Source organism: Rhinatrema bivittatum, chromosome 4 (assembly GCF_901001135.1).
Source record: "Rhinatrema bivittatum chromosome 4, aRhiBiv1.1, whole genome shotgun sequence".
In the NCBI taxonomy this organism is placed as follows: domain Eukaryota; kingdom Metazoa; phylum Chordata; class Amphibia; order Gymnophiona; family Rhinatrematidae; genus Rhinatrema; species Rhinatrema bivittatum.
The window spans coordinates 51,741,241-51,759,454 of record NC_042618.1 but is presented as its reverse complement, the minus strand read 5'-3'; the positions used below and the strand labels follow the sequence as shown (position 1 = coordinate 51,759,454).

The window sequence follows — 18,214 nt, the reverse complement described above, 5'->3', positions numbered from 1 at the left end:
GAAGTTCATCAATAGCCTACTGTCAAACATCTACTCACAAATATTTAGGAGACAAAGAGGGAGCAGATTAGTAGGCCAGCGAATTCAATAGAGCAAATTAATTTATTAACTTCTCTCTCAGACTCCTGCAGAGAAAGCATGCCTGTGCCTCTATGAGAATGATTCCCTTTGCTCGTCTATTCCCTGAATCTTCTCCTAGCCTTTTTTTTCCCCTTGGGTGGGATGTAGACTGGTTTGCTGGGACTCAAGGAAAGGAAATTAATGGATAAGAATAAATTTCACCTTCCTTTTCATTCTGCAGACTAGTCCGAACTTCTGGGATGTGCCAGAGCAGTGTTAATTTGGAAGGGGCTACAGATTCTATCGCTATCATCACTTTCCTGCCAAACCCTGTATCCGCCTTTGTCTGTAAATTTAACTTATAATGTTTTATAAATTAATGTAATGATGTCCATGTGACTGCCTTCAAGTCTCCAGAGGAGACACTGCCTTATATTATGTCCATATCACTGACTGGGTTCAAGCATAGTGGGCCTTCAGGCTTACCAGCACCTGCTTACCCAGACCAATGTAAGCTGCTGCTATTGCTTCCTGGAAGCTGCATGCCCTTTCCTTGGGCCACTGAACAAAAACAGCCTATCAGATTCCTTGAAATCATTTGCAACTTCAAGGTATCTCAATAAGGACACTTAACATCTAGTAGCCTTCTATCTTCTCCTCTGCATTCTTCTTTCTCAAATGCTGGGAGAAAGATTTCCTAGTTCATATGAAATTCTGATACCACTTTTAGGAGAAAAGAGGGAACCAGCCTCATTATGACTATCTTTGCCAAACACCAGATATGGATCCCTACACCTTAAGCTCTTAAGATCCTTGCAGAGCATACTGCTACCAGAAAAACTGTCTTCAATGTCACATCCTTTACCGATGCTTCTCACAAGGCTTAATGGGGGGCTCCCCTAAGACCTTCAGGACTAGGTTCAGGTTCCAAGCACACACTACCTGACAAACTGGAGGACAGACATGCTTTACTGCCCTCAGAAAACATGCCATGTCCAGGTGAGACCTAAAGAAGATTCAACTTGGCCCCTAAAACATGCTAGAGCCACCAGCTAGAACCTTCAAGAATTTAGTGCTAGCCTTTTTTCCAAACCTTCCTGCAGGACCTCTAGGATCAAATCTATCTCCGTAATAGCAGGGACAATATTTTCACTCTTACACAATGATTCAAATAGCTTCCACACTCTCCCATGGATGAGCTTTTCTTTGTTCTAACTAATGTGCTAATGACTGCCTCTGACTACCCCCTAGCTTTCAATCTTCTCCCAGGCTCTAAGACAGTAGGGACTCTAATCTCCCATGGTCAACGGAACCTGTCATAGAAGGCCCTTGATCCCTTCTAGGCTGATCAGGTCCTCCTTCCATAACCTCACAAGGTCTCCGTACCATGATCTGGGCCAATAAGGGCCACCAAGCTGACCCAGCCCCTGTGGTAGGAGATCCTCCTGAGGACTCTTATCAGCCACGGCGGAAAGATGTGCAGTAACTCGCCCGTTGGCCACTTTTGGATTAGTAGAATTTCCTGCCTTGCCATCAGATCCAGCATGGGATCCCCCATGCTTGAACTATCTTCATGAACGCTTCCTCCATGAATTTCCACTCTCCGGAATCTAGAAGGTGCCTGCTGAGGAAATTTGCCTGTTGGTTGGCCCTTCCTGCTATACTTGCTGCTGACAGGCCCCCAGGTGGGCTTCAGCCCACTCCATTAAGGCTTTTGTCTCCTTTTGTATTCGAGCACTCCATATGCCTCCCTGCTTGTTTATGTTCGCTACAGGGACTGACTGTAGGAAACTAGCTCAACATAGGCCCCCAGGTTATATGCCCGACACCCTTGTGCACTGTCTGTGCAGCACGTGTTTCAACAGCTCCCAAAAGCATGCCAAGCTGACCCTTGAGAGGTCCATCATGTGAACTGGAGCCAAAATATCTCTAACATAAATTCCACATTTTTCCTAAATAGTTAAGCACATCCTAGACTAGGGATAAGCAAACTGAACTGCAGTCTCCCTTCCATCCATTCAACTGGTTGGCCCCAAGCCCCTCACAAGATTGATTAACATAGTAAATGACCGCAGAAAAAGACTCAAGTGGTCCTTCCAGTTTGCCCGGTAAGTTTTTTTTGTTTGTTTGCTTTATTTCATTTAGAGCAATAACTGTTGCTTCATGAAGGCTACATCTTTTCTTCACTTCCATCATTTAGCTATTATGGTTCTTCTATGTTTATCCCACATCCTTTTGAACTTCATTATCTTTCTTGTCATCAACACTTCTTCCAGGAAGGCATTCCATGCATCCACCACCCTTTCAGAAATGAGAAATTACTACTTACCTGATAATTTCCTTTACCTTAGACCAGACAGATGAATTCAGGACCAATGAGTTATGCACGTCTACCAGCAGATGAAGATGGAGCAAAGCTGACATCACAGTTTATATAATCCTGCAGTGACATCAGCCTGCTAGTATTCTCTTCAAAAGCCAACTGTGGATAGACTAGCAAAAACTTGATTAATAACAGATAATCATTTCAGAACTCAGCCAAAGGAAACACTGAGCTTAGACAAATAATGCATTAACACTAGTCTAGGGACTGGACTAACACCAGTAACCCCTAGAACACGTAGCCATGCAGGAGGACCATAAAACAATCATTTGCCAGCCAAGGGCAGGAAGCTGAATTCATCTGTCTGGTCTAAGGAAAAGGAAATTATCAGGTAAGTAGTAATTTCTCATTTCCTAACTCCCAGACAGATGAATTCAGGACCAGTGGGATGTACCCAAGCTACTCCTGAATAGGGTGGGAGGCTGCCCACGATCCTGTCAAAACCACACATGCAAAGGCTGCTTCCTCCCAGGCCTGCACGTCCAGACAATCTATATAAATAAAAATGTTAAAAAGTTTGTACGAAATCGCTAATCTCAGCAACCACTGAACCGATTGCTTTCAAATTTGGACAGATGCTTCACCTCACATACGGCAAGGTTCTTCTACACTTACATTACATATATGTCACACCGGGGGCTGGTAAAAAAGTTTTAAAATTTGGTTCCACAAAACAGCGACATCTGCTGGACGTAAGCGCAAGCTCTTACACCTTGCACAAACGCTCACACCCCACACACACGTGACCAATGTTTGGGATTCACACACCCTCCGACCAGACACAAATCCACCCTCCGCACACATGCCAATTGTACTTACTTCACACACCCTCCCAAAACACACAAAAACCCACAAAATTCCAGCATGCTACACCGGGAGACCACTCACATGCCACATGTTTGCAATTCCCACACCCTATGAACTCACACAAAAACACCCTCCTCACACCCCCCACGCCCATGACTTTTCTACTTACTGCCCACACCCTCCGAACGCACGCAAACGGCAGAATAGTTTGCCATTTTCTGGACTGGCAACCGGCGCACCTTCACCCTTACTATCTGAGTGAGACTACCGCTCCCATTGCTCCACCCCACTGACAAAGTAAGTTCTAACAGCCGGAGACAGTTTCAGTGCTGGCTGCCGAGGGCCCGGTACCAATACTTCCATGCCGGAACGAACGCCTGCTCCACCGACTACCATTTTTGACAGGTATCGGTGGGCCTGCAGGGGGGGGGGGGGGGACGGTTATGCCCATTCTCTTTTCTTTCTTTTCCACTTAACCTGGCTCTGCCACTGCAACGCGTGGCCGGGTACAGCTAGTAATACATGGAAAAGGTGTGTAAGGAATACCATGTCACAGCTTGACAAATGTCAACGGGAGATAACAATCTAACTTCCACCCATGACACTGCCTGAGCCCTAGTGGAATGTGCCCTAGCCTGATTAGTTATCAGCCTTTCAGCAGCCACATACTTGGCAGCGACTACCTCCTTAATCCAATAAGCTATTGTAGCCCATGAAGCCAATTTGCCATATTTACCTTCACCGTAAAAGACAAATAGGTGATCCGTCTTCTGGAAAGGTTTAGAAACCTCCAGATACCTCATGAAATGTCTCTTGACATCCAAGAGTAGCAACAGGCGATATTCCTCCACATCTCTCTCCCTATCGAGAGAGAGCAGGGAAATGGACTGATTCAAGTGAAAATCTGAGACCATTTTTTGGCAAAAAGGAAGGAACAGTACACAGCTGTATTGCCCCTGGAGTAACTTGAAGGAATGGCTCCCGGCAAGACAAGGCCTGAAGCTCGGATATTAAACGCAAAGAACAAATCGTCACAATAAACACTGTTTTCAAGGTCAGTAACCACAAGGAAAGGCTACACATCGGTCGAAACATAAGGTTTGAAAAGAAATCCAAAACCGATTAAGACTCCACAAGGGTACCGGTAACTGCAAAGGAGGATGAAAATGTTTCACCCCTTTTGAGAAACGGGCCACATCTTGATGAGCCGATAAGGATTCACCATTCACCTGACCCCTGAAACAGGCAAGAGCAACTACTTGCACCTTTAAGGAATTAAGAGCCAACCCTTTATTCAATCCATCCTGCAAAAATTCCAAAATGAGTGGGATCTTAACCAAATGAGGAAGATCATATCGATCTTCACACCAAGCCTCAAACACTCGCCAAACCCGCACATAGGCTAAGAAAATGGAGAACTTTCTCACTCGTAACACGGTGGCAATCACTGCAGTAGAATATCCACACTTCAGTAACCAAGCCCTCTCAAGGGCCATACTGTAAGACAAAACAGAGTCAGATCTTCGAAAAGAACAGGTCCCTGCCGCAACAGACTCCTGTGAGTCGGAAACTGGAGGGGGGAGTCTACCAGGAGCCATCTCAGATCCGCATATCATGGTCTCCTGGGCCAATCTGGTGCCACCAAAAGCACCATCCCTCTGTGACCCTCCGAATCATTCTGTCCAACACGGGCCATGGGGGAAAGGTATACAGCAGCTTGTCCTCCAACCATACCTGCACGAGAGCATAGATACTCAAGGCCTTTGGATCTCTCCTGCAACTCAAGAATCGAGGAACCTTTGCATAGAGAGAAGTCGCCAGCAGTTCTAGAAATAGAAGGCCCCAGTGATCCACTATCTGCTGAAAAGCCTCTTCTGACAATACTTATTCTCCTGGGTCCAGACTCTCCCTGCTGAGAAAATCTGCTCTTACATTGTCTTTTACTGCAATGTATGAGGCCAAGATCTTCTGAAGATGCACTTCTACCCATTCCATAAGTTGGTCTATCTCCTGCGACACCTGCTGGCTCTTGGTTCCTCCCTGCCGACTGATGTAAGCCACTGTAGTTGCATTGTCCGACATTATCCGTATCGCTCGACCCTGCAACCGGACGCTGAACTGCAAGCATGCCAACTGGAGCACCCAGGCTTCCAGCCGATCGATGTTCCAAAGAGACTCTTCTGCACTCCAGCAGCCTTGTGCTGTCAGTTCCTGACATTGAGCTCCCCACCCCTGGAGGCTCGCATCGGTCATGAGTACTAACCAGTCCGGTGATTTTAGGGAAACTCCCTTTCTTAAGATGTTTTGCTTGTAACCACCATCACAGTTGAAAGCAGACCTCCATCAGCAGGTGGAACCGAATTGAATAGTCCTGACACTGTGGGCTGCAATGAGACAGCAGGCAGCGCTGAAGAGGATGCATATGCGCCCTTGCCCATGGCACCACATCCAGGGTTGCCACCAGAGTACTTACAGATAGGACCACACTGTTGGGCGTATAGTGTTCAACAACAGACACACATGCACCATCAACTTCTGAATATGAGTTTCCGGCAGGAAAACTCTCCCCTGTTTCATGTTGAACCCAACACCAATATACTCTAACGACTGAGATGGCTGAAGATTGCTCTTGGCTAGGTTCACCACTCAACCAAGCTCCTGCAACAGAGAGATCAACTTGCGGGTCACCAGGCAGCTCTCTTCCAGACTTGGCCCAAATCAGCCAGTCATCCAAACACAGGTGTACCAGGATCCCATCGTTTCTCAACTCTGCCGCCACCACCACCACCACCACCATAACCTTAGAAAAAGTTCTGGGTGTGGTAGCCAGACCAAAAGGCAGCACCAAAACTGATAATGGCATCCCAACACTACGAATTGCAGAAAACGTTGGTGCTCTAATCAGATGGGAATAAGGAAGTACGCTTCAGACAGATCCAAGGACAGAAATTCCCCTGACTGCACAGCCATTATCACTGAGCATGAGGTTTCCATGCGAAAATGAATCACCCGTAAAGGTTAACCCCTTTGAGATGCAGGACAGGACTAAAGGATCCCTCCTTCTTGGGCACAATGAAATAAATGTAATATCGACCTGTATTTTCTTGAGATGTGGAGACGTGAGACTGAGGAGCCTTTGCAATGTACACTCCACTGTCTTTCTTCTGCAGGGAGTGGCAGGAAAACACCATGAACACGCTCCAAGGAACACTGAGAAACTCCAGTGCACATCCCTCTCGTATCACCCCCAGGACCCATTGATCAGATGTGATTTCAACCCACTTCTGATAAAAGAGAGAGATGCGCCCCTATCTCCTGTTCCCGAGGGTGGGTCGGCAAACCTTCATTGGGAGGCTCATTGGGAGGCTCAGGAGGTTCCACTACTGAGCTCGCGCCCTGTTTGGGCTGTCTACTGAGTCCTCTAAAAGATTATGCCTCTGTAGGGTTGAAAACGCTTGGATCCCCTGGCATGACCTCTCATGCCAAAGGAGCACGGCGTCTGCTTCTTATCCTCTGCAAACTGAAGAACCAGGGATTCATTCGGTCCACTTACTGGCCAGTTTCTCCAACTCGCTTCCAAACAAGAACGAGCCTTTAAAGGACAATTTTGTAAGATTAGCCTTGGAGATCACATCAGCCAACCAATTTCTCAGCCATAATTGGATGCCTGGCCACTATTACCGAAGCCACCCCTCTGGCTGAGAGGTGGGCCAAATCGCAGCCCACATCTGGTAAAAGGTAGCTGCTGGCTCTATAACTGCCCTAGAATTCACTTCAGATTGAGAAGTAAACAAGAGCTAGCCACCAGGGAACAACAAAAAGCTATCTGCAAGGTCATTGCCTCTGCTTCAAATGCTTGCTTAAGGATGGCCTCAATCCTCCTATCATACACATCCTTCAAGGCCGCTCTTCCCTCCATAGTCATCTGCTTGGAGAAGCATAGACAAGCGTATCCACTTTCAGAAAGCACAAACGCTTTCTCACCACTGGATCCAGGGGGTACAAGGCCTTCAAAGCCCAACCCTCTTTGAAATTAGCCTCCGGGGCATCCCATTCAAGATCAAGCAATGGCCTCCATAACATGGAAAAAAACAAGAGGCTTTATGCAAAGAAACCAAAATGGGATTTTTCTTTGTCTCAGACATGGAATCTGCCCCAGGTACTACCAGGATCTTTAATGTCTGGGAAATCAGAGCCAGTAACTCATCTCTATGAAAGAACCGCAACATAATGCTATACGGTTCCAGTCCCGGAGGAATTTTCCCATCCTCTAGAGAGTCAGGATCAGCCTCATCATCCATGCCATCCAGATTTCTATCAGGAGGACTTGCTGCCAATCTAAGTGTTCTTCGACGCTTAACAGTAGTACCAGGCGAGTGAGAAGTCACCGCCTGCAACTCTGACCTGACAGGATTGGACGGGGCTGAGGACTGCGCCTGAAGAAAGGATTGCAATCCCTGAAAAAAATTCTACCCAAGAAAAGGTAGAAGGATCCATGCCAAAATCAGAAGGCACCTTTGCTGTGCCCACTGAGCTATTGTTCCCCGCTGATGAACTAGTTAAGGGAGTTCCAAGGTCAGGCGCCCCTCCTGACAGGTCTCTCCCCAGGCCGTCATCAGGCTGGGAGGAGCCAGACTTAGTAAAATCAGATGTTCTGAGCCTCTAAGCAGCGCTGGCACAAGTTAGAGGGCACGCCAGGCTGAGATGCCCAAATATGACAGGCAGCACAGAGGGAAAGTCGCTTAGGTTTCTTAGCCACAGGCGCCATCACTCTGTCAGTATGCTTAACAGGTGACTGAATGCATGCATCTAGCTGAATTTATGCTGTAAAATATGAGTCCAAAATTTAGGCGCATAAAATGTAGGCATCCCAAGGCTATGTGTCACAAAACTAGGTGCACTTCTGCCCTTCCAAACTTTAAGCGCACAACCAATGCGGCCCAAATTGTGTGCACAGGCAAGTGCGCACGTAACACGGAAGCCACTATCACCAAGCAGGCGTCCGACTGAGTGTTCAAAATCTGGGCGCATAACTTGAACACACAGCAAGATGCACTTGCATGCACCAATGGTCCTGAAGAGGTCAGCCTAACGCACAGGAAAAAGCATGCAAAAACGCCACTGCGCCCTACCACGCAGTACACAGAGAAGAGCCTAACAGCGGGGGTCTAGCCCACCCGGGCTGCTCAATCCACCAAGCTGCTTAAGCCCCTTAACCTCCTTCAAGAGTGGGAACAAACTTCAGAATCGCGCCAAGCACGGAGACCAAAGGAAGGGAGAAGCCTTACAAATAACTTCTACTCTGTTTTTTTTTTAAACCTTACCTGAGCTCAGCCTCTCCCGGCTGAGTACAGAGACGGTCTCCCGGCTGCAGGGTGAGATGGCATATACTGTCACCACCGTGCTTTGCTTCCTGCACCCGTTGCCTTTCAGCTGTTTTAACAGCTAAGTCCACGCTGGCTGAGAAAACCAGGTACCGGACCAAGGCACTCATCTGAGGACCATGGAAATCACCTCAAGAATTCTCAACTGGGGGAGGGACCATTTGATATCACCGCAGAAGAGCGGGGCAAATTAAATCTCCTTTTATTTCTCCTTCTAAAATTTGAAGCAATCCCCAGTAGGGAGATGCATGTCCACCATCTGCTGGAGATGGAGAATACTGGCAGGCTGATGTCACTGCAGGAATATATATACCGTGACATCAGCTTTGCTCAGTCTCCATCTGCTGGTAGAGGTGTATAACCCACTGGTCCTGAATTCATCTGTCTGGGTGCTAGGAAATATTTCCTAACACTGTTCCTATCCCCTCAGAGTTTCACATCATGACCCTGGTTCTATAGATTTCTTTTCATTATATTATTAATGCCTTTCAGGAATTTAAAGTTCTGCATCATATCTCCCCCCTCTAACTCCTCTCCTCCATGGTATACATATTTAGGTCCTTCAGTCTCATTTCATATGTCTTTTGATGCAGACCACTTACTATTTTGGTTGCCTTTCTCTGGGCTGCTTCCGGTCTCTTGTATCTCTTTTGAGATATGATCTCTCTCATGTATATATATCTTGCATTCCTGACTTGGTGTTAAAGTCTTTTGCCAACCAATCAGCTCTTGAACAAGTTACCAAGTGATAAGACAACCACAGTGCCAACCAGTGGCTCAGACCCATTCTGCTGTTGTGCTGCTGCTCATGTGCTCACTTAGGAGGTAATTTTCAAAGGAGTTACACGTGCAAATGTAACATACTATCTTAGCAATTTTCAAAAGTCCATTTATGCACTTACAGTGCACTTATGCATCTAAAATCTATTGACAATTCAATGATATATATCAATTTTCAAAAGCCCACTTACAGGCGTAAAGTACATATACATGTGTAAAACCCAGTTTTAAGCATGTAAATCCTTTAGAAAATTACCCACCTAGTGAGTGCCCCCTGCATCAGTATATAAAGTTCTGGCAGCCCTTCACCAGTCTGCAGCACCCCCTCTCCCTTTCCCACCCCTTTTCTTGGAGACACGCTGGTTCCACAGCCATCCGCCCCTCTCAGCGCTCAGCCCAGCTAGCTCAGACAGAAGCCTCACTACCAATACACAGGCATTTCCTTCTGGCTCACCCCCTCCCTTTCTGTTACTGTAGCTTGCCTCCAATTCTCCGCACACACACACACCCCCACCCCCGCTACACCAAGGCTTTCCTATTGACTGTGTGCTTCATGGTGTGCTGCTTTTACAGTTATGGTTCTCCAGGCTCGGCTCTGCCTACTTAGTCCTGGGTAGAGAGGACCAGAAGTGATCCATACCACTGGATTCCTCTGGGATTATAACAAAGAAAATATAGCCATAGCAAAGACTGCACACTACTGTGGCTGAGACTGGGAACAGCTACTGACACAAAGCTTGAGTGCAGCCAGGCCCGGTGCATGGGTATTAGGCCTTGCACCCCCCCCCCCCCCCCCCACACACACACACAATTAAAAATTATGGATTTATAAATTATTTTATATGAAAAAGGACATTCAATGTACAGTCTTCTGAATTTAGACATTTATAACATGTATACTATATTTATATACACTACTGTGATGCCAACCACAAAACCCTGCAAAAGACATTTGGAACTCATATGGTACTAGGTGTGTTGAGAGTGGACCTGGCCCTTGAAAATTTTTGCATAAACTGAATTACAATATAGTAAACCTCCCATACCAAAATAGCACTAACTGCCAACACTCAAAAAGTAATAACCCTAATTATGAAAAGGCAACATTATGAATATTACATGAGGCCCTAAAACACCAAAATAACTCCTATTAAGAAAACAGAACCATCTGTGTTGCTACTGATCATTATATAGAAACTGCACACTAGCAAAATCCTTCACCTCGGTTACTCATATAAAAAACCGGCAGACCCTCACCAAATATAGAATAAAGAGACCATAAAGTATAAATAGAAATATGCAGTCAAAACTGAACAGGAAACTGCAACAAGCCAGACTCTGTATGCAGTACAACAATAGAAAACCAGTAATATCACCATTTCTCATAAAACATCAATAAAATCAAGAAGTATAAAACATTAATCATAACAGAGAAAAACATGCTAATAAAAAGAATACATCTGTGGCCGGGCTTTGCCAGTGACTAATAATTTCCCCAGCGATTTTTCTAATTAGGCCTAATAGGAGGGGTTTTGCAAATTAGGATTCCTCCCATTGCTATTACCCCACCTTTTGGGGGAATGGCAACTGGGTATATAATCCCAGGGAGCATGCTCAATGCTTCAGTGGATAAGGAGAGAGAGATTGAAGAGAGTGAAGGAGCTAGAGATTTTCCCAAAATCTCAAGACAGTTGTTGGAGAAGTAGGAGATCCCTTCAAGATTTTAGCTCCTTTTGAGCAGTCTGGATTGGAAGGAGAGTGGAGTCTGAGATTCTTCCCAGGGTCTCGAGGAGACCGACTGATACATTTTGGTGGGCCTCTGCTCATCACTTTCATAATGGATACTAAATGACTTTTGATAGAGATTTTTAGATATGAACTTGATCGGTCTGAAGGGAAGGGCATACCCCCAGTATCCCAAAGGATTGGGATAAGGATCTTGTTGCATGAGCTACCTGAAGAAGCAAGGATAAGAAAGATTTTGATACTTTTGAAATAAGGTCTCAAGAGGCTAAACCTTTTGAGAAGTTAAGAAAAAAGTTTAAGATTTTGACTCATAGGGGAATTTTGATGTTTTTCTACTTGGGGACTGTTTCCTTGCAGTTTTTGTGTCTGGGGAAATTTTGCTATCTGGTGATCTGCTTTATGCTGGAACCCCATTCCAGTTATCCCACATTTCTTGGGGAGGACATTTTCTCCATGGATAATGAATGGTGCAAGGGAAGTGAGAAGGAAGCTAACACACAAGGCAAACAAATTGACAATTTTCATTGCCATATTTTTTGTTTTTAATTGCTGGAACTGTGGCTTGGACCATTCTATTTAAGTTACAGTAAAGCTTTGCATTTGATCACCATTCTTGGACTCCAAATGATTTTTTCCTCTGATGATTAGTCCACCCAGTGAAGGAACTGTATGGCTGAACATTGGTGTGAATCATTCTATGTACCCTTGTTGTTATTGGCTTCTTTGCTCCTTCTCTGGACAGTTTATTTATTTATTTATTTATCTATTTATTTAAAAGCTTTTACTATACCGACATTCGTAGGTCACATCACACCGGTTTATAAATAACTGAAGCAGGCAGAAATTACAATAAACACGGTAGGGGTAGGAGGAGCAGGCGAGAAGGGGGAGAGGGGGGCATGGGGCAAGAGCAGCTGGAAAGATAAAGGGCAGGCGAGTGAGAAGAGACAGGAATGAACAATAAAATTTGGCACCTTTTGGAGGTCCTCTACCTCCAGTGTGAGTCTGGAATGTGAGTAGATTTTGAAACACCAGGGGCCCTGGAAGATTATTCTTCCTCTCCGTCTAGACTGAACCCAGACCCGTAGAATCTCTGGTTAAGGCTAAAGCATTGAGAAAGGGGGAACTGCTACACATATTCAAACAATTGATGGATAGAATATCCAATAATTAAAACTTCATATAGAATGTTTTTAAAAATTCCCAAACACCAATAAAATATTTCAAAACAGCAGATGTAAACATCCAACAATTAAAACCAATAAAGATTAAAAAAAAATAAATCCCCTACTCTTAAATATATAAATAAAATGCCTCAGAACTTTTTCTTTTGATTCCAAAAACCTCTTGCTCTCAAATACTCATATGTAAACACATACATACTCTCACACACTCACATATTCAGGCACACACACAACTGACTCATACATACATCCATTTCTCATGGGGCTAACGATGTCCCTGATGGAAAGCTTCATACGAGAAGCACGACTCGGGGCTCGGTGTTGGTCACAGTGGCCCCGCAAGCATACTAATGATGCGCTGGACTGGCTCACTGGGGCATGCCCAAAGCCCCGATAGGCCAATTTACCCCTGTACGCTACTGCTACAGCTCTGTCTGAGAATATCCTTATCGCTTGTACTTGAAGGCTGGGGCAAAACCTCTTGACGGCATCCTCAATGCCCTGAGATCGAGCCGACTGATTGACCAAGACACCTCTATCTCCATCCATCTGCTTTATGCTGTCTGCCTGCTGTAAAGTGCCCACCCATCCAGTCTGGCTACTGTCTGTTCTTACTGCCCTCCAGTCTAGCTGTTCTAACTACACTCCTATCCCTTATACTGGCATCTGACATCCACCACCAGAGGCTTTCACTGGTTCTGCCTGGAAGCCTCAGCTTCCTGTTGTAGTCCTGCCCCGTGGGGCTCATCTTGCCAATAAGGTTGACTGAAGGAGGCGCATGTGAGCCTTTGCCCAGGGAACTAAAACAATGGCTACTGCCATTGACCCTAGCACCTGCAGATATGACCTGACTGTGGGATTCCTCCCTCGCAGGTCTGGTTCTGTAACTCCAGGTCCTCTCTTGGGTCATAAAGACCATCCCTATCCTTGTGTTGCATCATGCCCCCAAGTATACTACAGACTGGGTGGATTCTAAGTGACACTTGCTCTTGTTCATTACCCACCCCAATCTTTTTAGCAGCTGACTGACACTTGCCATTGACTGACTTCTTTCCTCGCAGACCTGGTCTTAACTAGCCAGTCATCCAGAAATGGATGGACCAATATTCCGTTCCCTCAGGAACACTGCCACCACCACCACCATTACCTTGATAAATGTGCATGGTGCTGTCACAAGGCCAAATGGTAATGCTGTGAACTAAAAATGGTTGCCTAACACTGCCAACCTTAGACACTTTTGATGAATGTTCCTTATCAGGATGTGTAAATATGCTTTCAATAGGTCTAAAACTCTCCTTTTCTTACTGACCCCATTGCTGATTTCAAGGTTTCCATTTTGAACCTGGGAATTCTTTGGTGTCTGTTTACTTTCTTTAGGTCCAATACTGGATGAAAAGTGCCTTCTTTCTTTGGCACCATGAAAGAGAGGGAATAATATCCCTCCTCCCTTTGGCCTTCCGACACCGGTATTATAATTTGTAATAGATGTAACCTAACGTTGCCTGAATCGCTTCCTTCTTTACTTGCAACCCCCCCCCCCCTGGGGAAGCCACAAATTAATCTGGGACTGGCAAGGCAAATTCCAGGGGATATCCCTTCTGGATGATCTCCAAGACCCACCTGTCCTTGGTAATGTGGACCCATTCTCTTCACAGAACCTTGCTAGGAGAAATGGAATTGAAGAGTGGATCCCCACACCATCACTTGCCACCTCTCCGACCCCCTTCTCCTCTGGGGGGTCTGTCCTTAAACCCTTTTTGATTTTCCCGAAAGCGATGTCTCCCTTGGGTTCTTCCAAAAAAAAAAAAAAAAAAGGATCTTGGGCCTCTATACTGTCTGAAATCACCAGACCTCTACCTAAAGCCTCTATATGTACTTCTATTCCAGTCCTCTGGAAATCTCTGAACCTTAGTCTTTCCCAAATTTTTCATTAGTTTCTCTAACTCTTCACCAAACAATAACTGACTTTTAAAGGGAACTTTAGTTACCCGAGCTTTTGATGGGGCATCTGCAGACCAGTTTCTCAGCCAAAAATATCTTCTGGCCATAACCCCCATTGCTACCAGTTTCTCAGCCAAATATATCTTCTGGCCATAACCTCCGTTGCTATCTTTTTTGCTGAGGATCTTATCAACTCATACAAGATGTCAACTAAAAAGGCTGCCCCCTGCCTCTATCTAAGCTGAACCCGAAGAGCAATCTTCTGCTACACCAGCCGCTTCTTGCCAATTCTGAATCCACCTTAAGGCCCCTTGCCACATCCACAAATTGCAGCCTGTTATTTCAAAAGACCTTTTCAGGAAGGAACCTATTTTCCGGTCCTGAATGTCGATAGGGGCTACATCTCTTTCCACTGGAACAGTGGTCCTCTTCGAGACCACTGCTACTGGGGCAACTAGGGTAACTTGAAAAACTGCTCCACTTCCTCCTGATACAGTGGATAAAGTCCACTTGGCGCATTTGGACTTTAACCCTGTATCTGGGGTGTCCCATTCCAAATTTATCATATCTAACATCCTGATGTAAGGGGAAATCCTTGGCCTGCTTTTTTATGACTTCAAAAATGAGATCACCCTTCTTTCAAACAGGCTTGTTTTCTTCTCCCAAATCCAGGGAGGACACCACTTGCTGAATGAGGGGAGTCCAGTTCCTCTCTCCTTAACGATCTTACTTCCATGACCTTGCATTCCCCTACCTCCTCCTCAGAGATCTTTGTTGACTCTAGAGGGCCACTATCTTCTGCTGCAGAGAGGTCTGGGTGCTCTGGTCCTCTACCATCCGTGCCTGTTTTGCACCTGCCCCTCCCCTAGACTTACCCGGGGGATGGCTCAGCTTCATTTCACCATCCCTCATTTTCACAGTATGCCTTATGAATCATAAGTATGAAATCAAAGGAGACTTCATTTTCACTTTCCTCCTCTTCTAGATTACTGCTTGGGTGTTCCCTTCTGCTGGGGCCTGCCTCTTCCGTAGGCTCCACCAACAAACCTCCCACCGCTTCCTTGCCACTCTCAGCCCTTCCCTAGCTACCTCTCTGTGCGGGCATCAGTCCTCTCTCCCTGGAGCATTTCACTTGTAGCAACCGCATCTTTTTGCTGCCCTGCTTCTTGGCCCCCTTTTCTTACCTGGGCCGTCTCCTTCGGCTGGTCCGGTGCCTCACATTAGCGGCAGAAATAGCCCACTATGGTGCTGTTTGCGGTGGCCGCACTGGGGATAATCCCCCCCCCCCCCAATCTGCCATCGCACTGACACACCCACTCTGGGCTACAGATTTACTCCCTCTTGGCAGCCCCTTATAACACATGGCTCCGTTTGTGCTCCCCTGAGCTCTGCGGGGGAAAGTGGAACTATGCCACCAGCCTGAGGTGGACTGGATTTTACTGAGGACCCACACACCTGCTGCTCTTTGCTCCTCTTTGCTTTTTTTTTTTTCCTCTCGTTGTAAGTCCTGCTATCCTAAATATCCTTTCACCAGCAGGAGTCCGAGAACTGCTGATGAACTTCTGGCTATCCCAGAATACAAAGCAGCAAGAAAAAAAAAGAAAAAGGGAGTTCTCAACCTCCACCTGCTGGTGAAAGGCAGGGATCCCAGAAGTTCAGATGGGTCTGGACGAAAAGGAATGCATGTTGGAAAGTAGCTTTAAAAGTATACCCCCCTCCTCCATGCATTCCACGGAAAGCCGCTAGTTGAAAAAGAAAGGCTTCTGTTAAAAGTGTCAGAAAAGTACAAAGACCAGTAAGCAAAACTAAAATAAATAAAAAATAAAAAAAAAGTTAATGTTCAATCGCTGAAGCTCAGAGAAAACATATATTATTCAACTAGCACGGTATCAATACTTTCTTGTGGGAGATCAGACTCATACACACCAGGTGAACCGAGATGATCTTGTGAAAAGCTGGAACTTTTTAGCGTACCATCAGACAGGCCATCACAATAAGGCTGAAATTTCTGACCCATCTGATTGCCAAACCTTTGGTATCTGCTGTATCTGTATGGTTTACCTTTGTGTGTGTACACATGTTCCAGCAACTGGCTCTTTCGGAGAAATCTGTGACCACAGACTGTGCAACTGATTTTTCTCTTCCTCGAAAGAGAAAAGTTACAGTTCAGTTCCACTGGTTCAGCGTCTTTGGACATTAGTGACAGCTGGCTGAACTTCAGCGGCTCAAGGTTACCACGCCCAATGTGGTCAGCCGGTTGCTCGCTACCCATCCGGTGACTCCCGGCGCTCTCGTCATTTTCATTCATAGGGTGCACGTCTCCGAGATCATTGCTCTCCAGGATGGAGGCTGGGACGCCAAACGGTAACGACCCCGACACGTGAGTATGCAGGTGTTCCCGGAGACCCCCCCTTGAATCAAAGCATTCTCCACAGTATTGGCAGAGATGCCCTCTGACATTAACTTTGGGGAAATGAGGGCCTGCCAGCTCTACAGAGGGAGATGAGTGGGTCAGAGGTATTATGGGCTCAGGGTCACACTTCTCCTGCTTTATAGATACCACTGGTTTCTGGAGCTCCTCTGCTGTCTGAGCCATCCCAGCCGCTTGGCTAGAAAGATGGGAGACCTGCTGATCTGGGCTTACACCTTCCAGTCCAATGGCTAGAGAAAGCTGGAGCTGGGGGTGATCACTTTGAGGGATGGACCTATTTCCACTGCTTCCTGTAGGGTTTTCTTTAGCCTCACTGCTTTCCTTTGGTGTTTTGTGGGCTGTGGATATTTGAATTCCATACAGGTTTGAGGACTGCATGGTATCGGAGGGTGGTAACGGGTCCACATCAGATGTAGCATGAGAAAGGAAGTTTGCATGAAGAAATCGAATGCCCTCTTCCAAGCGATTGTGGTCCACCATCTGCTTGGGTCCTTTCCCTGTATACATGATGTGCAACAAGTAGCTGAATATATCAGGTTGGATATCTGTTGGCTGGATCTTTATACATTCACTGTAAAAAAAAAAAAAAAAAAGAATTACATTAAGTGGAGGCAGCATTCATTGTTTGCTTTAACCTCACTTAGGGTGAATAACTAAATGCATCATATACTGCATTCACATTACTTTCTAAGGGAGGGGTTTGCGATCTTTTGGGCCCAAGGACTGCACTAGAGGCCCAGGCCAGGTGTGGGAAGGAGAGCCCACTAAAGGCCTGTGACCCAGGGGGTCAGAGCAGGGGTGGAGGTCCAGACTGGGGAACGGGCATGCTCTTAGTGCCATAGATTGTAGTAGTTTGCATACATCACTTCTAAACTCTCTATTCTGAGATAAGCAAAACACGAGGCATGACAGTAGAGACTATTTATTTATTTATATTAGCTTTTGGGCACTTCAAAGTGGATTACATTTGGGTACTGTAGACCCAGAGGACTCACAGTCTAAGGGCCTCATTTACTAAGGCTTATCTCCCATTCTGTATCGATGGGAAAAATGCTTATTATTAACTGGTTAATTTTAAAAGCACTACATGCGCCAAAAGCCGGGAGATACGCAAGCGACTCGGCACGTACTGTGTGGATTTTAAAAACCGCGCAAGAACGTGCGTATCTCCTGATACCAGCACAAAAAATGTTTTCACAAAAAGGGGCGGGGCGTGGTATGGGCGAGGCACGTGGGCGGGCTGGGCCTGTATCATGAAGTCTGCGCGTAAGGCCTTTACGTGCACAAGCATGCTCCGGGGTCCCCTACCGCGTAACTTTACCTCTGCTATGGACGGCAAGTAAGTTGTAAAATAAAAAAAATAATAATAATAGGGCACTCAGCGGGGTTGTAAAGGTTGGGGCTAATAGGGTAAAAGGGAGGAGAGTTAGCTCGGGGTGGGTGTGGGGGGGGTGGTAGGAAGTCCTCTCCTTTACTGCGAACGAGCTGGGAAAAGAGG

The 18,214-nt window shown here is 46.1% G+C and overlaps 1 protein-coding gene across 3 annotated transcripts in view; it reads right to left on the bottom strand.

The window, feature by feature from the left end:
• Positions 1 to 18,214, bottom strand: part of ZBTB25 (zinc finger and BTB domain containing 25) — a 50,515-nt gene that overhangs the window by 13,644 nt on the left and 18,657 nt on the right. For 2 of the 3 annotated variants that reach the window (XM_029598111.1, XM_029598112.1), the window contains exon 3: positions 16,212 to 17,287. In XM_029598111.1, coding sequence (XP_029453971.1) covers positions 16,212 to 17,287 — 1,076 coding nt within the window. The remainder of the gene's footprint in view (positions 1 to 16,211; positions 17,288 to 18,214) is intronic. The other variant, XM_029598113.1, reaches the window with a different exon arrangement.